At 39.3% G+C, this 24,889-nt stretch overlaps 2 protein-coding genes across 5 annotated transcripts; one reads left to right on the top strand and one right to left on the bottom strand.

The window, feature by feature from the left end:
* Positions 1–45: 45 nt before the first annotated feature.
* aagab (alpha and gamma adaptin binding protein) lies at positions 46–3,159 on the bottom strand. The gene is made up of 10 exons (XM_019272237.2): positions 3,017–3,159; positions 2,515–2,705; positions 2,345–2,441; positions 2,162–2,251; positions 1,999–2,082; positions 1,807–1,892; positions 1,543–1,639; positions 1,279–1,383; positions 1,062–1,111; positions 46–817 (listed from the first exon to the last, which is right to left on the bottom strand). Exons 1-10 carry the CDS (start codon positions 3,108–3,110, stop codon positions 740–742), a joined length of 972 nt encoding a protein of 323 aa, XP_019127782.2. The 5' UTR covers positions 3,111–3,159; the 3' UTR covers positions 46–739.
* Positions 3,143–24,790, top strand: iqch (IQ motif containing H). 4 transcript variants are annotated; one of them, XM_027273095.1, is made up of 21 exons: positions 3,143–3,230; positions 4,180–4,293; positions 4,401–4,498; positions 4,649–4,724; positions 4,990–5,109; positions 7,071–7,173; positions 7,317–7,397; positions 7,664–7,845; positions 7,942–8,487; positions 10,206–10,272; positions 11,183–11,266; positions 11,358–11,539; positions 12,480–12,752; positions 12,894–13,082; positions 17,615–17,735; positions 17,975–18,261; positions 21,428–21,586; positions 22,853–22,975; positions 23,487–23,548; positions 23,958–24,066; positions 24,207–24,789. In XM_027273095.1, the coding sequence occupies exons 1-21, from the start codon at positions 3,228–3,230 to the stop codon at positions 24,288–24,290; spliced, it is 3,063 nt and encodes a 1,020-aa protein (XP_027128896.1). In that variant the 5' UTR covers positions 3,143–3,227; the 3' UTR covers positions 24,291–24,789. The 4 variants fall into 4 exon arrangements, with proteins under 4 accessions (XP_027128896.1, XP_019127785.2, XP_027128895.1 ...); XM_027273094.1 differs by lacking the exon at positions 3,143–3,230 and adding an exon at positions 3,567–3,761 and having other exon boundaries at positions 7,116–7,173; positions 24,207–24,790; XM_010735147.3 differs by lacking the exon at positions 3,143–3,230 and adding an exon at positions 3,569–3,761.
* Positions 24,791–24,889: the final 99 nt, after the last annotated feature.

Genomic DNA, 24,889 nt, shown 5'->3' with positions numbered 1-24,889 from the left:
AACAAAAGACAAAATATTTCAAACACCCTTCAGCATTATACTGTCCAATACAGCACTGTGTCTGAACTGAACATTTAATTTATTGGAGAGATACTCCATCGAAGCATACAGTTGTTCCCACATTTCTGCTCTGCACATTTTTCTTAATAAGAACGAGATGAGCTGTATGTTTTTATGTAGTGCAACAGCAGTCTTGTATTCACAATAAATACGCCACACTCACTAAAGGGCAGAAAATTTAAAATCACAAGTCTTTATGTTGATTCAACAGAATGTGCATTAAGTGTCTTACAACTCTTCTAAGGATAAGGCACATTATGTCACTTGCAAATATATGTGACAACTGTACCTAATAGACATATACATAAATCACAAGTCCACATGATTTTTTAAATGTTGTTTTTTTCCCCCTGCAACACAGTCATGTGTTGAGGTTCACTCAGGGCTTAAAGTATAGTGAGGGACCCGGGGAAAAGACTGAGGATCAGGGCCATCCATTGGCTCTCTTCTCTCCCTATACAAGAGAAACAACTGTTTCTCACTACACACACACACACACACACACAAGTATTCATTCATTTTAGGAATCATAATTTTCTAAACATGACTATGCCTACAGTGCCATCTGTAAACATCTCCACATTCCAGGTGCAAGAATCAGGTCAAAGGGCGCTGGATCTTGTGGGAGCCCGAGGAGAGGACAGGAGGATCAGGAGAAAGGAGTCACGTGTAGCCACTTTTAACTTTCCTCACCCGATGATAACCCGTCTATCTCGTCGTCATCGCCACCAATGGCCATCCAAAACGCTTTTGCTACCTGGAAAGCAGATTTTGTGCGAATACTCAATATGGGAGTTTACATAAACATGTTTACCTCCAACATTTTTTTTCAAGCCAATTCACACTGAAACATGGCTATTTAAATGTGCTGCTGTTCCAAAAAGGATTAAAAAATAACTTCATGGTAGCCGATTAATCTTTTATGTATTGTGGATACACTATGAGCATGAACAGATCCTGGTCTTGGTGTCTTATAGCCAGGGGTGAACACAGTTGCTTACCTTCTCTGCATGAACCTTCCTCTGCTCATGAGGTAATGACGAAGCTTTGTCTGCAGGTTGAAAATAAATCAAAAATCAACTGTACAAATATTTGACTTCCACAACAACAATAAGAGCTAATAATAAGTTTTAAAAAGGGACCAACAGAGGATGTGGCCTTTTTTCCTCTGAGTGTTAAGAGACAAAGTTATGTGTTTGCTTTGTATTTATCAATTACCTTTCATCTCTTTTAATTTCGTAAAGAGGCGTTCAAAGTTATCCACATCTGCATCTCCAGCTGTGAGATTTGCAAGTTCCTGAATGTCCAAATCAGTCATTGCATCTGGGAGATTCAACACAAGCGCAAATGATTAACTTTAAATGTAATGGCATTTCATCTTCAGTTATCAAGATTTCCATGTGTTGGGTGAACATCCCGAAAAAAATATGTCAGGATTAACATGTAGCATAAAACATATATCATCAGGAGTTGTTCACTTACCTACTACTGTGTCTCCCTGTGTGCCTGTGTTTGGACTACTTTCTGTGTGGTTTGCCTCCTCACTAACAAGTGAGCCCTCTACTGGCAAGCTGGAAGACTGCAACAGAGAAGGAGCTAGGGTTAGCATGCCTCCTAGTAACTGACAGATTAAAAGGCCATTTAAATAAAAATGTAATGATATACACAAGAGAAAAAAAAAGCAAGAACACATTGAAAATCATGATGAAAGTGAATGAACATGAATGCAGCATAACTGCAACTGACTGGAGGATCTTGGCAGTTGTTTGGGTGAGGATTGTTGTGTCTGGATGCCACCAAACTACTCATCAGACCAAAGCCCTGATTGTGTCCTATCGAACAGAGAAATTAAATGTTACATACCATACATTCACATGAAGATAAATTGAACAGTTGGGAGAAAATGTAATAGTTTAAATCGTATTCCCGTCATCTCACCATCTTTCATCTCCACACTGGACCACACGTTGGCATTGAGAGCCTGGACGATTCTCTTTACTCCTGTGGATTCTGGAAAGTCATCTAAAAAAAAAGGCCACAAAGACAGTTAAAAGTTTAGCTAAAACAATAACAATACGTGCTCGGTGTATGTAACACTCACCATCCTCATCTGGCAACTCCTGTGGATTGAGCTCTACCAGTTCAAAGGCATGAGCCAAACACCACTGCTGTGCTTCATGCCTGGTGACCCCTTTGAATACAAATTACACTTTAGATGCCGTACAGCATTCCTAAAAAAAAAAATGCTTTCAAATGATTGATCAAGAGAGCTGGGAGAGCTCACCTGTTTCACAGACTCTGTCACACACCAGAATGAGCACCTCCGGAGCGAGATCTTCCACCACTGATATCCACGGATGGAGCTTATCCAGACCATCCTTCTGCAAATATCATACACGTTACACAGGATTGGAGAGATTTACAAACCAAACCCCTCACTGTTGAATCACGTACCACTGTGCTGTCAAAATAAGCGATGAACGCCTGCATGGACTGGGCAATCTCTGATGACATTTGAAAGGTGCTTGGTACGACACATAGTCTGACATCTGCTGTATAATACTTGTTGTTGATGATCCACGGATACCAGCTTACTGACTCCTCTCTCTTAGTTGGCTCGGGCAAAGTCTTCGTACTGAGGATCTCTGAGGGGGAAACACATGCATCATGAGACACAAACAAACAAACAAACAAACAAACAAACAGAGACCTTACGATGGGCTAAGTTGCTCAGCTTGCTTTCACTGTGGCCGCCGCATACCTGTAGAAATAACATGCACGTAGCCTCCTTCGGCTTTACATTGTTGTCCCACAAAAAAGATACCACCTAACTCTCTCAACAACTTTGAGACAAACGCGGTATTAACGCGCATTAGCGTCATTCAGGTGCTACTGTTATCTGTTGTGCTAAGTTAGCTTCGACGTTAGCCTGTCATGCATGTAATGCCAAACTCACGTTTGATCAGCTCCTCTTCTTTAAACCCACTGTCACAGCTGGTGACGAGCACGCACGGAACAGTGACCTCTGTGTTTTCTTCTGATGTTGACATCGTTTTTTAAATATTTTGGGGACAAGCTTCTCCAGCTGCTAGCTTAACGTGACGTGAGCAACTTCAACGACCTTTCAACTCTGACTGCGAGAGGGTCGCTTCCGGTGCAGCGTTACCATGGTAACCTCGAAGAAACTCGACTTACCGCTTGTTTTGTTTTTTTAAATAACGTCTTTAAATACATTATAATTTTGAATATAGATGCTATAACACAAGTTATGTTCAAATTAAAGTCGCTTCCTGTATTTTTTTTTTTAGCTAAATACGTTTTATGTCGTTGTCTATTTTTACCCTGAATTTGCCTTTCAGGCAACACACTACACTCGGAAGCTTTATTAATTAATTTACAATGAGTGTGTTCTCGTTAATGGTTTATGTAAGATTAAAGCAGGTCAATAGTTGTGTTATTGATTTGCTGGCTTTAACATACGTTGAAATTGCCTGACAGTTTGTACTCAGGGTAAAATAACACCAAATTAATGCCATCACCATGACAACGAGTTACGAGTGGGATTTTTTTAGTGATACCTAGCTAGCTAGACAGCTTTGGTAACAGTCTTCATTGAGATGTCGTGACATATGTGTGTGTGTGTCATATTATTACACAAAAAAATGTCTGATGAAGATAAGCTGGGAGCCGTTTTATTTCAGGTAATGAAACTTAACGTATATACATGAAGTTGGCAATTTAACGACTAGTTAGCTAGCTAGCTTTTGAAGTACTAATATGCAAGAATAAACTAATGTTAAAAATTTATGGTTGTTTTTAGGGTCCACGTGTGGCCATGTGGTAAATCTTCCCGAGATAAACATATTAAGGAAACCAGCTAACGTTTACATGCAGTTTCTCAACTTTTCAGAAAGATAACTACAAACATGGCGCCACTTTACTCTTCTTCTCTGTATGAGCTGTACACTGTGTCCACTGTCCAAAGCCTGTTGAAAGTGCCGCCACCTCTGGTCGGCGGATGTAATGCACGATTTCAGTGCCAAGGTCACATACTGTATATGGAGCTGTGCTGCTGGCTGCGTGTCCACATCATGTACAAAACATCACTGTGTATTACAGGTTCAAGATGATCTGAGACAACTCAAACGTAGTCTTGAGAAAATCACCGTCAGTGAGAGACTGGACATTCAAGCCTTGGACAATGCCATTCGCAAGACAGAGAGCAGCATCAGGGTGAGAGCTCAGCATAAAGAATGAGCACTGATAACAAAAATATTAAATATACACAAATGTAGCTGAATGACAATCAGGCAGCTTATACTTTCTTTAATTGTAAATAGAAACATGCAGAGGATCATCTGAAATCAGTGTCTAGGCAGCTGCTGGTTCTTCCAAGCATTGGCAATTTACAACAAAATACAGCGCACATTCCCAAATGGTAAGTAAGGAGAAGCTTATTTATTTTGACTAGGAAATAAGTAATATAGTGGGGAATCTTCACCATACCGTGTATGAATTTTGAAGAAATATGTTTAGATTCGCATACATTTTGGTGATGTGTATGGTGAGCCTGAAAGAGATTTTACAGGAAACCTGCTCTGGAGAGTATCCCAGATGTGCATCCACAAAGGGAAGAGCTTCCAGGGCCCTCACCTGGGGAAAAGGTAGATTATATTCATGTGCAGATACAAATACACATTTATTTATTAATAAATAGTAGTATAGTAAAGGCTATAACATACAGTATACTAAAATAGCTAAGTTAGAAACTACTTAATTGTATTACACATTAAAACAGGCTGACAAAGTTTCAAACTAGGTGTGATAGAGGAAAACACATTATATGTCTTTGATATTGCTATCACTGTTGCTATAGCACATCTTATTATAAATAAAGTTTTGAAACTTTACTCTGTCTGTCTCGTTCAGCACAAATCAGCGTTATCCATGCGTCTGCTGTGTAATCCCGCTCACCCAAACAACAGAGCCATCATGCATGAGAAATATGGCATATCACTCCCTGACATCCGCAAGAGGAGCACAAATGCAGTAAGTGATCTGGCTATAAATGCAGATTAATAAACTCGTGCATGTTTTCCACAGAAACTACACATTACAGATAGGTTTTAATAAGTAATTTTAAAGTACCATGTGATTTTTGGGGCATGAGTATCATGATAAATATTTTTTAAATATATTAATGCTAGAAATAATGTCAAATGTATTCTGTTATTTTCATAACAAATGTATGAAAATCACAGCACTTCATTGTGATGTACTGTGTACATTGTGTAAACATAATTAACTTGTAAAAATGATAGATAGACAGAGGATATAGTTGATAGTCCCATAATTATGTACTACACTTTGTTGTCAGTCAGATTCAGTAGTCTACAAGACAATGATGGAGTGTATGACAGTTAAAACTCAACGGAACCTACGGAAATCAGGCTACATCTGGTATTTTCATCTGTCTTTTTTTAGTTATGTAGCAGATTTTCTCATTACCCTTCAGTCTTACTGCTGGACAGACAAGACTATAATCAACTATAATAACTATAATCAGAATACTATCATGTCCTCCAGTTATTTGCTCTGTGCAGTGAGACATTGATTCTTTTGTTCAGAGTCTTTGTTGTTATTAACTGTAAGATACAGCACATGCCTCGGGAAAGATTTGATTAGGAAGCATTACAGGAGTTTCTGTTACAACTAAGATGAATTGGATATCATTGTTCCTTTCCCGGATACTTACTCCCTTAAACCCCACAATAGACACTTTATGCTGGAGTGAAGAGTGATGGTACAGGTCTGCATTAATAGAAGCTTCAAGTCTCATGCTCAGAGAGACAGTGACATAAAGGTCACTTGGCTTAGTGATGACAGCCAGCACTTATCACAGCAAACAAATTAATCTTTGCAAAGGTCGGCATTAGTTTTAGATATGTTTTACACACTTTCTTTTCCAATATGTTTTTGGGAATCTATACCTGACATGAGAAATAGTGGCCAAGACTGTCACTCTGATATAGGAGAGATGGAAGTGCTGGCTGCAGAAAGCGGAAAGCAGCAGATTGCAGCACATCAGCATTCTTCTAAAGAAACAGGCGCCTGATTGCTGTGCTATGGGCTACTGGTTTACAGCTGTCTCAGGACAGAAGTGGGTACCTGGTCCAGCATGCCAATAAGACAGCCGTAGCTTCCCCAACTGCTAACCACTGGCTCTCTGCCTGCTGCCTCCTCCTGCAACTCAGGCCAGCTCTTCTCCACTCCATACCCATGCCAAGGAATGAGCTTTTGCATTTTAGCAATTTTACAAAAGGTGCCACCTTTTCCCAACCCCATCTGAAACAGATGTGTGCCTTTGAGGGGAGAATCTTCCAGCACCTGGCTACTACCTGTGGTCTGTCAGAGAGCTCACTGGTCTGAGAAGAACGAAGGAGAGGACATTAGGTGACAAGTCTGGAGAATCAGCCGCAAAAACTTTGTTCTTTCTGAGTAGTGAGACAAGTAGAGACATTTTAATCTGTTTATATTAAACTAGGCCATTAAATCTTTTAAATATTTAATTTTATCATGATACATTAATGCACACTAAAAAGTTGAGCAAAACAAATTTGCTCTGAGTTATAGTATTTTAAGATTAATATGTAATCTTGACTACTGAATGATCAATTGATGTTTACAACTTCAGTACCAGTTGGTTTTAGAAATTCTTAATGAATAGAGAAAATCTATTGTTTGTAATCATACAGACCTCTATTTTATAGTTATTATGCCAGAGAGTAATTTTTTTTTACGTACATCACAAAGCTGACACGAGCGACTGATGGTCGGTTGCCTCCTATAATTACCAAAAAAATTTTTTTTATGAAGCTAGGTCCGTTCTTCCTTTACTGCAAGCAACAACCTTTTAGAGCAGGAAATGCTAGACCAGGATCTGGTAGCATTGCTTTGATTTATTTATATTGGATGTAAAACCCCTAATCTTCTAAACATTTTCTGTCCAGGCAAAACATCCTAAAATAATCACTGGCTCTGTGGTGAGTCCTCAGGCAATTGAACCAAAGGGCCGTCACAGCCTGGCGATGCCTGGAGAAGAGATAGGGACAGGTAAACAGACCAAACACTTCAACGCTGCTAACTGTTATTTGAATTATTACTTAAAATTATTTAAATTCTTTATATAAACTATTTTTTATTTTACACAACGTTTTGAATTTTATATTTTGTTTTTTCATTTTCATCAATGCCAGACACAAGTTTGCTTCATATGTCGATCCAGCACAAGGCTGCTCCTTTTCACCCCAGAGAGGATTCATATTCTTCTAAGATAGGTTAGTGTTTCTTATACTGATAATAAAAGTCCTGCCTCTGTGGCACTCCAGTATTTGTGAGTGCTTATCGCTAGAACAATGGCAATTATGCATTTTGTTTTCAGTTTTGCTCTCCTATCTTGTCTCTCATTGTTTTGACCGTCTATTGGTTTAAACTCCTTAGTGACACCCTTGTAGTAGCAGCAGCTGTCGCTTGATTTGAGAGTGACGACTGGTTGCCACTAATTAATCACTGATAGAGTAAAGTTGTCTGTTTGTGACCTAAGCGAAGTCTAGGGGTCAAAAGCAGCTGAGATGGGAAACAGAACCTGGATTGACCTGTGAAAGTGTAGGCAGAGAAGGCACACCACCCTGGACCACCAAGACACCGCCACCCACAACCTCCAAGAGTATGGACCATAGGAGTATGATACAAGGAACAAATGATCTTACCCCTAAAGGTTTTCAGGTAAACACTGTATTCTCTAATAGCTTTTACATTAAATGAAAATAAGGCCATCAAAGATAAATCTTCATTTGTCACTTCTGTCCCGGTGTTTTATAGAATCTACCTGTGCATGTTCCTGTAAACATCAGCAAATACCCCTTCACCATCATAAAGGGACAGATCAACCCAATGGCGACAGATTTCTGTCACTTCACGCAAAGCTTTAGCTTGATCTGGAGCACCGTGGTAGGTCCTCTGGAGGCCCTGGAAAAGCTGCTCAGGGACTTTGCTGTGCCTCTAGCCAAAGTGAGCGGAGAACGGCTAGTGGAGTTTGGCCGTGGTTGGGATAATGGTTGGAAAAAAGCTCCTCCAGTGATCAGCCTCCTCTCAGTGCTTGAAAACTGGGAGGAGGTATTGGGTCTGGTCTTACGCCCAGGTCAACGCTACAAGGGAGAGGGAGGCATTGAGGCGGCTGCCATCCACATTCAGTCCTGCTGGAGGCGCCACTCAGCCCGGACAGCCTACCTGCGCCACTGTCAGCGCAAGTGGGCGGCAGGGACCATCGCCATCTCATGGTTGATGCACAATCAGATGCGTCGTGTCAGGAAGGCCCTGCAGGCCCGGCGTTTCAGACAGCTGGAGAATTACCGTAGCAGAGCCCAGGTGATATCCTCATGCTTTCTCTGTCTTTCTCCCTCTGTCTTACTTAATTTTGCTCTCTCACCTATTCAAAGATCGCCTTGGTTTCTCTCTTTTCCCCAAATTAGACTCAGACTTTTATGTATGACCTCCAAATTAAATTAAATGAATCAAATCCTAAATTTGGATGTATATGTTTAATGTTTACATGTTTCATCTGAGTTTTTTTAATTATAAAAATTAAATTAAATTAAATTAAATTAATCTACATAATTCTTAAATGTTTGCTTGTGTGTTTAAAAAAATCTAAATATAACCACTGACTCTAGAGCCATTGTTAAAAAAAATTGTTTAGACTAAAAAGAAAATTATGTTTCCACATTTCATCTCACTATACAGTTCTGTTACCCAGTCAAAACATTCAGTTTTTTACAGGTCAATTAAAATCTGCGTTTGAGCATAAACCTTTCTGAGGGGCTAAGAGTCTCTCTCTTACTGCTTTGAGTAAATCATTGTAAAAGTAAGGACAGAAATAGAGCAAGACCAATTGAGCAAGGTCAATAAGAATTCAGGGTTATTAATCAGGGGATGTAACTTTAACTAAAATATGCTGCTTTAGTACTTCTGCTTTGAGGTGAACCGAAACACAGAACAGCAGAGGGGAGCAGTGAGACAGAGTAGAACAGCAGAAAGAAGCAGGATAAACATAAAACATCAGAGGACCTAGATGAACAGAGGGGAACAGCAAAGAGAAGGAGTGAGACAGATGAACAAATTAAAACTGCAGCCACACTGAAAACAAATGAAGGCAAATAAAAAAACGTTAAAAAAAAAGAGGTCTGAAGATCGAGGGCAAAAAAAGTGCAACCAGAATACAGTATAAATATCAAATAAATATAAATATTATTATCTCTCTTTCTATATATATTATATGTAGATTGTTTGAAAATTTTAATTTATAAATCAGTTGTTTGTTATTTGGTTTTAGAGAGTGAGTGCAGTGGAATAATGTAAGCTTTGTAGTAGAGTGACACGTGGAGCAGGAGGTTTGAGTGTGGTATTTAATTAAAATTGACTAGATAATTAAATTCTACATATTTTGAGGGGGTATATATCATGTTAGGGTGTGAAGACTAATTTATTACATTACTGCTTTTTCCGGGTTTTTATGCTCAATACCTCCAAATATTTTCAGTGTCCTCCCGCCAGAGCAGAACCTTACAATCTTAAGCTCAAGAAACAAAAATAAAAATGTGTTTCTATTTAGCTCTTCAAGAGAGTAGGGTGACAGCACAATTTCCCCCATTTTCCATTTTTTCCTATTCAGCGTAGATGTCATGTCTGTGCTGTCATCCGGGTTGAACATCTTTAGAAGCGCTGACAAAATATTAATTAGTACCTACAAGTTCATTTAGTTTAAACATCGCTGTGTGTGTATACATGCACTAAATGTATGTTTTCACTCTTTAAACATTCATACCCTGTTAATTAAGCCTGCTAATCTTCCCCTGGCAGTAGCATCATGTACCTTGCTGATTGAATTAATTGTGAGAAGATGTTTCTAAAGTAAACGCTTAATTTAATTAAGGTGGTATTTTATGCTTGGTTTGCTTCTGTTAGCCCAGAGAGATATTGGCTTGATGTGTTTTAGCTATGCAGTGATGTGATGATTTGTGTGTGTGTGCGTGCGTGTACATGCTCAAGCGGTCCCCTCGCTGATCACTCCTTTTCTCCATCCCCAGCATCTGGCAGCCAACTGGAAACACATCCAGTCCTCCAAGAGGACCATTATCCACATCCCTTCATTAGGTAGCTTTCTCTGCCTGCTGCACACACACACATCTGATCATCCCCTGTCTCACCACTCTGCTGCCCCAGTCTGTGGCCCTGGTGGAGGCACTCTGTCTCGTTCAAATGACTCTCTGCAGGAAAGCACTCACAGGATGATGACAGTCCCCATGCCAGGCAACTGAACAATTTAGTCGCAATCGCCATTTAATTTGCAGATTAAGCAAATGAAAAGCCATTATGTTGAATATTTGCAAGAGGCGCAAAGGTCTTATTTTATTGCTGTGCCAAAAAAAAAAAAAAAACACTCAAAAAAGAAAGAAGCTGTTTTTTTTAAAAATTTGCACGAGACATAGAGTGCAAGCTATGATCCGTTCTTGTTCTAATTTCACCATGGCACTCACATTTAGACTGTAATCAGGCATGTGCATTGTAAATCATTGAGCGATTGTCTAAAATTATTAAGCCTAATTACTAGCAGATGGAATGCTTTATTTGCACTTGGGGTGGCTACAGAGAGTGCTGTGTGAGCAAGGATAATTAGAAAGTTGAACCCCATTGTTGTTAATTAGCATGAATCCAATCATTTAATTACCTTGATTCAGTTGAGGATTCTCTCTCAGGCAGAAATCCAGACAGACATTGAGTAAAATCCTGGAGGTACCACTGGATCTAGCTCAGTGGTGGCTGGACATGGTGCAACAGGACTCGCAGCAGACGACAGACACTGCACCTGCTAATTATTAAGCTAAATTAATCATCAGATTGCACTACTGTGTGATTAGACTTAAGTACCCCACCCCCAAGTCTAGTAGCATGCACATCTGAGGGTAGTTGTACAGAGCTACAGATTTTGAATAAAGCCAATTAGAGAAGACATGAATCTCTCGTGGAAAGTCTCTTGCAAATATTTGTAACCTATGTTTGACAGGATACTCTGAGAGCCAGCGACAGAGCTTGAGGGGATTTGACGTCCTACAGAACATCCAAATAAGCAGACTGTGTGATATAAGAGGTTGGAGCTTTTCAGTCTCACCAACATATACACTCACATTAACTTTAACATGTTTATTCTAATTTATGAAGTCCTCTTTGTATTTTTTTAGATGAAAACGTGGAGGTGATTTACATTTGTCCACGGCATCTGGGGGATGACATCTTGCACTATTACACCAGCCTCCTGAAGTGTGATGGAGCCACAGACGGGGCTGATACCGGGACAACACAACCCTCATCCTGCGCCAGACGCTTTATCATCCTCACGCCTGAGGCTGTAGATTACTTCCCGGTAAGGTCAATCACATTCACATTTAGTGCACAAATGTAACAATGTGACAATGCATGTTTTCTGCAGGATCATAGAATTTACTGTGGACAAATCGATTGTGCTGTACTGTAGAGAAGCTTCAAGCATCTGTAGTTTGTGGATTCTCCTCTAGAGGGTACTAGAGGAGATTGTTACTATACAGTTGAACAGAGAGAGCTACTCTGTCTGTTTTATTATTTTTCATTCCCTTTTACTACTTTTGAAATTAAACATCTGTGTTATTTTGAAGTAAACAAACTAAAGCTATAGTAAGTTATACTTAATTAAAATACATTTAATGGTCTCTGGCTGGTGTTCACTAAATAATTAAATTCCATATTAGTTGCTTTAATTATCTGTTCATTTCATCAGACTGCTGCACTTTCAGACATTCTCAATTGTTTTGATTACCTCGGTACAGTAAAATCAAGGTGTTGTCATATCGTCTTTTTACATCCTGCCATTCTATCCATCTTTTTACATCCTTTTGCACTGGATTGAATGTGCCACATGACATGGTCTTCTTCATTTCTTTCTATTGATTTTCCTGCTGTTTTGTTGTTAAACTGTGCCAGACGTGTTGCTGAGATGAATCACTGCTACCCATGGCTGCCAGCGCATTCTGCCAGTGACAGAAGGGATAATTCCATGTGGATCAAATAAATACAGATGTGAAGTAATTAGTTATATTCCCAAGGAGCTCATTGCTAGCACACATTAAAGATGTGAAGGATAGGGGAGGCCTCCCACAGGCAGCTTTTATCAATTCAACCTGCTGGAATACAGAAGAGGTCAAAACCCTGCTGGCTATTACAATAATAGATCTGTTGTGTGTACACAGTGATAAATCAGGTCAAGGAACAACCCTTAGAAGACACACTCTTAGTTCCAGCAGTAATCTTTTTCCCCTCTTGTCTTCCAGACTCACAACATGTGCCTGTCCACACTGCTAAAGTACAGTCCACGCACCCTGAAGCGCATCAGGAACCTGATCCAGGGGAAGCAGGCCTATATTGTAGGTGGAGTGGCCCACATGGATGACCTGGCAGTGGCTGATGAGTTAGGAGTACCAATCCTGGGTCCAGAACCAGCTATTGCACAGCTCTACAGCACCAAGTCTGGAGGGAGGAGGATCTTCGCCGGGGCGGAGGTTGACGTACCCCCTGGTCAGGGAGACATCTACTCACTAAACCAGGTCAGAGATCAAAAACACAAATGCATTCCAGTACAGCATGAGGTCTTTTATCAATGCCCGATAACACAGAACACATTTTCACTTTAACTTTTACTTGTAGTCCCTAAAGTTTGTGATTCACATGTCTCTCTCTTGGTTTAGCTTTATGAAACACTGGCGGAGCTCATGACTCACAACATGGATGTGCAGCGCTGGCTCTTCAAGATGGACTCTGAGCATGGTGGGCTTGGTACAGCATACTGTGACATACGCTATCTTAGCTGCTATAACTGGGCCCTGCAGGAATATCGTCGTTATGGTACTGAGCTATGGAAAACAACATGGATTCAGGTAAAGATGCGACCTAGAGGATTACGTCATTCCCTCCCTATCATAAACTATAGGACCACTTCTTAAAGCACATTTTATACACTTACTTTTATGCAATGTTTTATTGAATTTGCTTGAATTTTAGGTTTGTGTTTTTATTTTTTTATTTATTTCTCTTATTACTTCTCCCTAAATTGATGTTTTTTACTATTATGTCTTGTTTTTATGGCTCCCTGCAAAGCGCTGGTTTTAGAAAAGTGCAATACAAATAAAGTTTATTGCTATTATTATTACACTCATACCAATGAGGAATCGGCCATTTAAACTTAACATGGTAACAACTAGATACTTAACAGATAACATTATAGTAACAGCTAGATCCTAAAATGAAGATGATGCTTCTTGTTGAGAGTTAGATTCACTTCTGTCATTGATAGAACAAAAGCATAGGTCACAGTGAGGTCAGAGAGATGCCATCATTTAGCCCAGAGGAGGGTGTCTTATATAGTATCAGTCACAATGCTGGTCCCTGTAGTACAGTATTTTGGGCATTGTCTCCAGAGCCACAGAACATTAAATCAATACATAAAATATCTGTTTATACACACTGCCATTATCTATTCTCTAAGGCACACACATCACAGACACATCTCTGACACACACATACAATCTGGTCAACAGAGCATTTATTTCTCTGTTTGTGTGTATATATTTGTTATAAAACCATTGTAGATTAATATCACGCAGATTTGCACCACTTTTAATTTGACAATAGTATAACGAATTGATGTAGAAATGACACTAAACACTTACTAATCCTTAAATTGCGGCTGATGTTGATGCTTTGATCTGCTGCACTGGCATTACAGCATTGAGCTTTCTGTCTCTGTCTGCACATCACACTTCAGTTTGATCAGTTTGATCCATTTGTAAAGAGATCACTTTAATACAAATACCAAGTGTACAATTAAAAGCGAGACAATGTAATTATTCTATAAAATATCAACATTTGCTTTCTCTTCAAAATTCAGGTTTAATCTCGGACTTGTTTGGAACAAATAAAATGTATTTAATCATTGGTAAACCATTCATTTAGTACAGATGCAATCTGTACACGGTTTCTGAGCCCCTGGCTCTTATTTCTCATATGCTTACAAAGTAGCCTTTGATTTTCTGTCATGTGTTAATTACCGTATTTTGCCATTTAACTGGGAGCTTTGTGTAAACTAATTACTGGCTAATGATTGTGGGCTTGAAGCACAACGATTTTACTTTTTATTCCATCCGAAGGAACAGCAGTCATCTCCAGCTTCTTATGGCTCACTCTGTTTTGTTCCTATTAGCTCGTTCTTTGATTCATAGTGTATGTGCAGTGTGGGGCTGTAATTGTTGTGGCATCGGTGCTGTTAATTATGGCAGAGAATGGCTGAGCCACAGCCAAGGTCCATAATGGTGGCTGAGGCAGCACAGGAAAGTAAATGGGGTTTGTTTCACCAGCTGGGGTCCCATGGAGAGGGAAGAGTGCCGAGGCCCCCAGTGTAGGCCGACAGCCTCAGGGCTTCTGGGCCATATGGACACAACACTTTAACTGGCCTTTATTCTACACCTTGCTCTTTTAATCAAAGCAAAGCCCACATCCTGTGCTCTTCATTGCATGATTTTTTTGTTTTGACGTTGTTTTCCCCCTAAAATGTATTAGCCCCCCTAAACGTATTACATCGTCCTTCTGCTGTTGTACACGTTGTATATTGAAGATAGCAATTTGGCTCTCTGTGCTAAAGGATTACAGAACAATGTTGTTGATTAGATAGAAACATATGAATATTTTATATGAGTGTATCTCCTCGCTCTCCTCTCCTCACAGCAGAAACTGTAGATGGATGTTTAAACATGGCAGTACATTTTGAGATATAACAGTCATTAACGTAACACTTTGCTGAAAAGAAGTAGACCTAATTGCAATGGCAATGACAGCCAGTGAATAGGATATATACTCACGATGCTGAATATTTGTAAGCACTTAATCAAAAGATTTTTAAAACTATGTTTATAAAGATAGTAGCAATTTAATTCATTATTAATGAAGCACAAATTATCAAACAAAGCCTTTTAAAATATTAATTCATAATTTAACAGTTCTTCACCAAGATTATTTCTTCCCAAAATATAACAAATAGTGATGACTGAAGTTTATATTATGCAAATATGTTTTACAATTCAGTGGAACGTCTCCTACCCTTTATAATCACAGTAAAAGTAGAGAGGGGATTAGAGTGTACTTGGCTTTAGTTTACACAGACTGTGTGCATTTTTTTTAAATTATTGCTTGTTCTGAGGGGCTCAGCATGAAGACGCCCGACTCACAAGAATGCCATGTGGTCTTTCAGAAGAATCAGATCCCTTCTGGCTATGCAAAAGAAAGCCTTAAAGGGTACAACGTGAAGAAAGAGGGATCACATCAGCATTATAGGAGCTTCCACAGACACAGAGGTCTAGTAGATAGTGTGTTTCTCTGAATATGGTGAGGCCCACAGCCTCCAGCACAATGTTTCAGCCTGCAGAAAGCCCCCAGGCGTCTTTTAGCATTTACACAGAGAGAGGTTAAAGACATGTAGATCTGCACCCATGCAATGCCTGAAGGGGGCCACACACACACTTAAGCGCTCACACAGCTTGCATATGGATCATTAGGCACAAGAGGGTAAAAATTACACCTAATAGCGTCAACAGATGGAGTATTTCTTTTTGTCACGCTGTGTACAAACAGATCTTGAGCAACACCTTATTTAGGTTAAGTTTGTCAACGAAATGGGTCATTTGATAATCACTACCACTGAAGAGGTACAGGGACATTTTATACAGATGTTGTCTGTCTAAATATTGTGCAGTCTGTGATTGCATGAAGGAGTTTAAATATGTAATAGTCTACCTTAACGTAATTAACCTGAATAGCCTTATTAAAACAAAAAAATGTTTCTGTAGTTCGCATTTGACAAAATTTTGTTTTGTGTTTTTATTTGACTTCACTGAAGATCATAAGGGATTGCTGTGCAATTTCTTAGCAGAGGAAAATGTTGCTGACTTTGTGTTAATGTTAAATTCAACCAGGGATGAGAATAATGTGCGAAATTTAATGTTTCATTTAATATTACACATGAAATTAGTCATCAGGCTGGAGTAGATCGAAGTTGAAACTACAGAAAATTTTATTATTATTCATACAAAAAGTGTGACCAGTCAGATTATATCCATCTGTTCCGGAGACTCACTGGAATACTTACTAGCTTCTCAGTTGTTTCACCATATAATGGAGAGATGAAATGGCAATCAAAGAGGCAGGGCAACATTTATTTTATTTATGACCAGATTGCTTGGCTTTATGTGGACACCAAGCAAAGCTTGAATCCTATCACAGGGTACTGTACGCAGTTTAAGTTCAAATAATTTATTGCAAAATACCTCTCTTTCTTTTCTTCCTGTCCTGCTGTTTCTGTGAACTGCATAGGCAAAGTCCTGGGGTGAGCTTGCTCTTCCGTTGAAAATGACAACCGTTCCCTTACACTTTTTGCCGCACCATTGTGTGCTTTATGGTTTGTATAGGGGGAATCACTGTGTAGCATTTGACCTCGCCTCTTACAGTACTTGAATATGATGATAGCTGTTACATGACTGGAATATCAACAGCATAATCTCCAGTCCTGTCTCCAGTGAAGCCAGACAGCATATACTCAAAACAAAGTAACGCTCTGGGTAGAATGATGAAAGAACAAAGATGTTTTTTTTCCATTCAGAATTAACACGTCTCGTAGACGTGTTTCACATATTTTGTGTACGACCAAATTAAATTCCTGTCTAATGATCATACACAGACATTATTACATACCCAAGCATGTATTTAAAAGAAGACTCAGTACAACATGACTCATACAGTCACCATGAGTTTTTTATAACACGATATGTATCGTATAAAATTAACGGAGTCAGAGAGAGCAGTGTACAAGAGTTGCCAAACTGTATGACACCTAAAGCAAAAGTTAGAAATTAACAGCGTAATTAAGTGGTGAAACTATTATGGCATTTCCTAGTTACAGAAACAAGAGTGATATCGATCCCAGTCAAGACCTGATTGATCCCCAGATAGATGGGGTTAGCTTAGGCATTCATCAGCTGCCCAGCGGAGAGAGTTGTTATTGAGGGCAGGTGCTTTCTCTGTGGCTGAGTTAAAGCCATTAGACTCCTGAGGCCTTCTGATAATAGGCTGTCACTCACAGATAGACCCTCCTGCAGTATCCATCAGACACTCGCACAGAAATTGAAGCAGCCACCAAAGGTCTCAAGGATAACAAGCAGTCACCGGAGTCATCCGGATAACACAAGGGCATTTCCAATAATGTAGTCAACCTAGAGAGCATTCATAATGCGACAAAATAAAGTAGCCAGGACTTGTTATTGACTCGTGTTTGAATTAACAAACATACATAATATCCTCAAATCTGTCACTGGCTCATTTTCAGTACCTCCCTAATGTATGCACCTTAACTTTCTTTCTGCAGGAGTCTGTACTGCTCAGATATTTAGATGAGATCCCAGAGTGGCTTGCCCGTTACGCCCGGCCTGCTAAAACCTCCTGCTATCCCAACTGGGCCTGCTTCCTGAAGACCTACCTCAGGCAAGGTCAGATACCTATTGTCAGGCACTGAATGCTATTCACCTGCAAATACAGCCATTTGGAACATGCTAAAAGTCATTTTCTATGTCCATTCTAGTCCCTAGATGTTGCCTATGCCTACAAATTAAATCATTTTCATGTTACTCTTGTTGGCTTTTAAACAGCTGCGAGGAAAGTTTCAGTTGTCAGTGGTTAACTTGTTGTCTGTATTGTAGCCATTCCTTTGCTTTCACTGTGTGACCAGGTGGTGTGGTAGAGGCCTACCCCCCTTCCGACAGTGTCACCTGTCTGACAGTAGATCTGCTGCTGGAGCCCGGGGGTGAGGTGACCATGCTGTCATGTGGAGACCAGCTTCACGGCTCCTGTCAACTGGAAACTATAGGCTCCACCATTCCTCAGACGTCCGTACGCCCAGAGACTTTGCACTCCATCTGCGTGCGCGTAGGCCAGGCCTGTCTACAACGCCTCATCATAGGTTATGTCTCCGTGGACCTGGCTACCTTTCTGAACCACAACACCATGGAGCAAAGGGTGAGTCACATGCTGGGCAAGAGAGGCTCTTGCTACAACAGTGGTTATGGTCTGGGTTGTTGCAACACGTGCCATTAAAGCTTTCACCATATCTGTGAAAAAGATCAATTTCTAGGCTGGATCAGGGATCCATATGAGCAGATAGGTGCCTCTCCTACTGCTCCTTTGGGATTTAGAAAACACACAAGGCAAACAGTGGGCGCAGGGCCTAAATGTGTCACAAGGCCATCTAATAAACTGTCAGGTCTTATTGTGTCGATACACTGATTCCACCATTTAAGGGTTGCCCTTTAACCCTACAATGCCAAGAAATTCAGAGGCTCCTATCTTTCAGACAATAGGTCATTCTAAAGTGATTTGGCTGCTTCTCGGGGATGCTCTGTCAGTGTTTAACCCCTAGCTGGTTACCTGCATTGGTCTTGTTATTATAGCAAGGCGACATCGAAGCCTGATCTCATTTGTCAGGATTAAGTTTTGTTGAAACCTTGTTGATTTATGATATTGGAAATGGTCTGGTTTATGATGGTTTAACCTCTGCTCCTAACATGTGGCTACATTGACTACTTATTGATCCAGAGCTGTAAAATGAAATGCTTTGTTTATAATATGGCTTATAAAATACAAAACCTGCAAATGGTCGAGAAAGCACAAGAGCTACTTTACAGTTTAACAAAAAAGGCTATGCAAAAGGACACTGAATGTGTTCAGATGTTTCCCCTTTTCTTTCATTAAAAATCCATCTGATAGCAATACAATATAATACATAGCGAGTGAAATAAAGCTTTATTCGCGTTTGCATTCATAATGGATTCTCAGTCTAAAAAAATGAATTTGGAGTAGACAGAGCTGAGGGCATGATAGCCACTAGAGGGTAGTATCTTATGATTAGATGTTAACATACAGTGTGAGCAAAGCAGTGTTCAAACCATGCAATCTAAAAACTTTAAATATAATGTATATATGTATTAAATATATATTTATATGTAAAAAATATTATTTGTTCCCCTTGAAATACAGAAATGTTTTCATCAGGCGTCCTTATGTGGTCTGTGGATTTTAAGGTAAAAAGATATCTCGTGGTATTTCTTACATTTTAGGATTTCATGTAGTCGAAATAAATTATAATTTTAGTGACACTCAAATCAGAAAACGTGCTATTTCTTAAATTCATAATAGGAACAGAAGCTGCCCGTTTCTTTGACTGTTCAGAATGATATAATGACAGCCTTAGAATTAATTTTCAGTTTCAGTGTTGACCCAAAATTGAATGGGATTCACTGACAGCATAATTAAGAACAGACTATAAACAGCATGGGCTTCAATAGAGGCAGGAACATTAAAGACAGATTCTTAACCATCTCCCCACACACAGAGCTCAGACAGAGGAGAGCCACATGGGCAAACCTGTCTGGATTTAAACATCAATTTAGATTCAAACCTGTTGCTAAAAGCTGCCTACTTTATTTGATGGGAAGAAGTGGGTCACATATGTTTGCCCTTGCAGTCTTTCCTCACATTGTGGAACGGTGGGGCCCCAGCTGCAGCATCAGGGTTTTTAATGAAAATGCAAGGCAATAGAAAACAGGTACAATCCAGGCTTACATTTCCCACGGCTTTGTTAAGAACCACAATGAGACATTTGAGTATGATTTTTAGTGAGTCGGGTGAATGGTGCGGCAGAGTGTGTCCATCACTCAGACTCAGGGTACCAACCTGATGCATAGAGACTAGCGTCTATCCAGTGGTAGCTACTGCACCTCTTGGCAGTGAAGGTGGCTGAGTACAGGACATACTTCTGAACTGAACACAAGCTGCAATGGCCAAGATTGTTTTGACGTGTACTGTTTACATTTTTAAAGCTCAGTCAAAATGTTGAAATGACAATATTTAGTCATGCAACTACAAATCATCAAGAAACGGCATTTTTACTCACTGGAACAGTTTACAGATTACAGGCTACAACTCCCAGTTTATAACTCAGATCACATGTTGCCTCAAATTATTTTTATTACCGGAATAATTTAATACATTATTTTAGGTATTTCTTTAAGTGGTTAATTGGAAGTGTTGTGAAGCCCCTTTAACATTTATACATTAAGTTATTAATGTTTTAACTTGAGCTCGACTTATGAGAAACTAATCAATTATTCGACTGACAAAAATCTAATCTGCAGTAATTATTATAATTGATTAAACGTTTAGATTTTTTTAAAACCTTTAATTAATTTAAGTTTCTCTGATTTTAGTTTCCTAAATGGGAAGATTTGCTTATTTTCTGATAGATTTGCTCTATTTTCCTGATATTTTCTGAATATTATTATTATCTGATATTTTCCTTTGGACTGTTGGTTAGACATAAACAAGACATTTTAAGACGTTACCTTGGAAAATGTGATAGGCATTTTTTACTATTTTCTGATGAACATGATGAATTGTCAGACAAATCGCTAATGAAAATAATTTATGCAGCTCTACATTATGACCCATCTTTCACAATATGTTTGAATTTAATAAAAATGAAATGTAGCCTAAAAGAAATGTGGTAGTGGAGATGAAGTGCTCAGGTTACAGAGACTGCGGGCTTCAGACAGGCAGCGATTTGCATTCACTGGCAGGAGCGTTTACTTTGACAAATAGGAACAGCAAAAGGAGGCAGCCGACTGCCACTTAGTTATTAACAACTCCTTCACTGGTGATTTATTTGCCACTTTTGAAGAGAGGGCATAGCTATTAGGTTATTATTGGGAAAATTAGCCCTGTTTAAGCAGAAGGCTATGACCATACCTGACCCTTTAATATACTTATAATGATGCCATTTACCATACATATCTGAACTTAGCTTCTCACAAGACCTGAGCCAAACAAACTAGCCCAGGGCAGACTGAATCCAAATACGCAGGGAAGGATCTACTTTGTGCATGTGTCATTCCACAACTGAATTACCTAGATCTGTCGAGCAGACACCATTAACCGCGTTTCTCTCTTCTATCCGCTGCCTCAACATGGATAACATTGTAAGGATTAAAAGGTACTGACCCTTCTCTTTATAAGGATTGGTGGGTGAAATACTTTGATGTTCCATTTTTGTGATTAAATTGGAATTATTAAGTTTATAGTGTCTGTTTTTCTCTGCTGTGACACGGAGTTCATGATGTCTTGTTTGCAGGTGTGGGCTATTGATCTAGACCTCACGTACAGTGACCAGCTGGCCATGACCCAGATGCTTCTGATGATGACTGGAGGAACGCTGAATTGCCGCGCAGGCTGTTTAGAAGTGCCAATGCCAGTCAGAGAGAAATGCTATGAACACCAGATTGCAACCAAAGTACCTTTTTAGATTTGCTTATAATAACAGTTTTGATAATGTTAGATTTTTCTTAAACATCAGTAGGTCGATTTGTGAAGCTGTATCTGAGGTTGTATACATTTGCTGTGTTTCTCCCCCCACACAAATTATGTTGTTAATTTGCTTTCCCCAACAAAGAAACCTCCAGTTCTAAAGCAAGCTGAGAGGATATTATTACACCACTACAGTAATCACAAAGATAGATCAATGTTTTGCTCTTCATTTTTGTTAAATACAACTAAATACTGTAATTACGCACTGAGCTCAATTGGTGTTTAGGTGCTGAATTCATTATCATTTTGATAGATGAGCCTAAATAATCAACACATTAATAATTCATACCATTTTCATTATGCATGTGTATGCATGCTTGAACACCTCATCAACCTGGTGCCAGGCCTTAAACAATAGAGTTCTTTTATTATCAGTATGCCTGAGTTTATGCTTGTTAATCTGCGACTTGTATTATTTTATCAAACATTCATTTAGTTGGTGGCCTGGTGCAGCAGTTGAGCCTCCGCAGTGGTTAATGGCTTTAGCAGTGGCCATCATTAGGGGCCTGCATATTACAAACACAATTAAATCCCTGTTGGACACTTTTATTGTTGTGTGAGGGTCCTGTGTTTGACAACTGCAAACGCACAGCCATCACAGCGAGTTATGTGCTATCTCCTGAGCTCACAAGAGCTTAGGCCTCCTCTTTTTTTGTCTCCCAATGGCGCCTGAGAACCAGGAGCATTTTTATCCTCTTGAGCCCTGCCACTTTTAAGTAATCAACCTCTCTAGTGTTACTTATGACACTCACATGCTCAGAACCCCTCTATTATGGTCTTATGTATTGTGCGTTGAGTGGTCCTTTTGTGCATTCAGTAGTGGCTTTTGTCTACAAAACATTTTCAGTCCCAAAACTGTAGTTTCTTTGATTGGCATCATACAATTAAGCTCATCTTGTATTTGGCATGTCTTCTAAGCATTAATTGTTCCTCCCCGCAGTTAATTAAGAAAGGCCCAACAGTTTACCACATGTGCCCCACACTCATCATGTTTACTAATCACACACACACTCCCCAAACTCAACAGTGACCCTAAGGACATGTGCACGGGGTTCAGCCATCTCTACTCTACCCACTTATTATGCTTTAGACACAAATATAATAGAGTATACAATGATTTTGTCTTGTTTTAGATGAATAGAAAGTCTAATGCCAACAATCTACTTTTTTTTTTTTTTTTTTTTTTTTGCAGCCTCCTGTGGTTAATCATTATGCAGTCATCGGGAGCCGCTTGTTTCACTCCAACCTTTCCATGTTATACCACAGTGTGTTCTTAAAGATGTGCAAGGCTCATGGCATAGGATTCAACATGAAGGTAAAGATTCAAAATTCACTTGTTTCGCCTTGATATCATCTTTATGTCTTGTTTGTCTTTGCAGCTTAATAATATTTAAAAGGTAACTACATTTAAATGTATATAGCGTTTTATACAGTCTTGAGTGATGTTACTTGAGTCAGCGTCAGATGGGGCTGAAAGCTACAAGTTTGAAAATAAATAAATGTGGTGGTGTGGAGTTAGTAAGAAATAAACTTACCAGACCTCTGTAGCCTCTTCTTATCTCTGCTTGAGGCGACGTTAGCTGCTACTAGCACGACACACCCAAATTTTCCACCGAAACTGTCGGTGGTTACATTGCATCGTGGGTGATGTTGGCACCGTGTTTTGGCAGGGAGGACGATACTTCTGGTTCTGCTGCATTGATTTATTTTTTTAGTTCAGCAGTGCTATAGGAGTGCATTGCTGAATCGGTTGAGTGCTTTCTTAATCTACAGTATGTGATGATGGAGTTCTTCTTTTGACTGTGTTTGTTGCTCTTAAATTTCAGAGAAAGCAAGGCACGGTTTTTGCTCTTTATGACAGCAGCGAGCGATGCAGCATTGGAATGATGTAAGTGCTAAAATTCATGTAGGTACACAGAACTGATGAATTTAATAAATTCACACTTTGAACTCTCTCGGTTCAAATAGACAAACAGCAGAGGATTAAGTGGATGAAAGACTTCTGCAGACTCAGAGTAAAGTCTGTTCTTCGAGAGGATTAAGATGCCACCTCTGGCTTTGTTAATGTTGTTACAAACTTAAACAGAGGGTTATTTAACATATTTATCACTCAGATCCTTTAGCTTACACAGTGCTGTAACAGTTAAATCAAGCTGCGCTCATCCCCCTAAAGACTGAAGATGTCGTCTGCTGAAAGTTTCATTTAACCGTCACCATCAGATGAACAAGGTGATTGTTTCTTAGCAGGCAACATGGGGGACATTAGTAAACTCGTTTGTTTGGGGTGTCGTTAATAGAGCAGTCTCCGAAGATCTCCAGGGAGCTCTCATGACCTTTGCTCGGAATCTGTCAGTCATTCATCAGGAAATATCAGCCTCTAAAATGCAAGGACAAACCAATTTTAAGGTACCACGTTAATGACTTAACGATCTCTCCTCATCTATATAATGAAACTTGCATATTCAGTCGAACCCCGGTCAGGTGGAATGCTTTTGCTGAATGGGTAGTCATTTCATTTCACTTCTTTTATCTTTTGTTCTTTGGAGGAGCTGATCAAGGACATCGAGGATGTACTGCAGATGACTGTTCAGAACAAGAGGCGAGTGGCAGAGGATAAACCTGCGACTTAGACAGCTGCTTCACTGATAAACACGTCATTATTATTTTTTTACCAGCTATGATGTCAAATTACCCCGTGAATACATGAACCTTGGAGATGCGTTCATCGTGATTAAACACAGATAGGCAAATAAATCCCTGAAAAGCAATGTCTGACTTAATTCCTTGAATATAATTACATATTGGAAAGTGACAGCCATTAAAGACATACAGTAAACAATGCGCAATTCCAGCAAGGAATCAAAAATTTCATTCATGAAAGTGCATTTATCATGTTATATGGAGCAGTTTTTAGATTTTGTATTGGAAAATGCAGATTAATCATGCTTGTAGTAAACTACTAGTGTAACATAAATTTAACATGTTTGTGTGCTGCATAGTGTCAGATGTTTACAACATGAGACGAGATGTATGAGTGTATTGAATCTTACTGTTTAGTGAGATGTTCCATACATACATTTCTTTTGTGGTTTCATAAGAAGGTTAGTGGTACTGGCTGTAAAAAAGACTCCTTCTGTAAGCTGACAATATTTATTTCTTCATTAAACAGTATGACATGAAATATTGTTTTAAGAAATACAGTGATTTGTTTATAACAGAATATATTAAC

The sequence above is a fragment of the Larimichthys crocea genome, chromosome XXI, assembly GCF_000972845.2.
Source record: "Larimichthys crocea isolate SSNF chromosome XXI, L_crocea_2.0, whole genome shotgun sequence".
In the NCBI taxonomy this organism is placed as follows: Eukaryota; Metazoa; Chordata; class Actinopteri; family Sciaenidae; genus Larimichthys; species Larimichthys crocea.
This window is presented reverse-complemented; position numbering and strand designations above follow the sequence as displayed.

What these genes read in the sequence shown, in the direction of transcription:
- aagab (XM_019272237.2), bottom strand. Translation starts at nt 3,110, where the DNA reads ATGTCAACATCAGAAGAAAACACAGAGGTCACTGTTCCGTGCGTGCTC. An exon ending in TGACAGAGTCTGTGAAACAG is followed by an intron (nt 2,252 to 2,344) that starts GTGAGCTCTCCC and finishes TTGTATTCAAAG; the next exon opens with GGGTCACCAGGCATGAAGCA. An exon ending in GGAAGGTTCATGCAGAGAAG is followed by an intron (nt 818 to 1,061) that starts GTAAGCAACTGT and finishes TCTGCTTTCCAG; the next exon opens with GTAGCAAAAGCGTTTTGGAT.
- iqch (XM_010735147.3), top strand. Translation starts at nt 3,690, where the DNA reads ATGTGTGTGTGTGTCATATTATTACACAAAAAAATGTCTGATGAAGAT. An exon ending in GCAAGAGGAGCACAAATGCA is followed by an intron (nt 5,110 to 7,070) that starts GTAAGTGATCTG and finishes TTTTCTGTCCAG; the next exon opens with GCAAAACATCCTAAAATAAT. An exon ending in TATCCACATCCCTTCATTAG is followed by an intron (nt 10,273 to 11,182) that starts GTAGCTTTCTCT and finishes TATGTTTGACAG; the next exon opens with GATACTCTGAGAGCCAGCGA.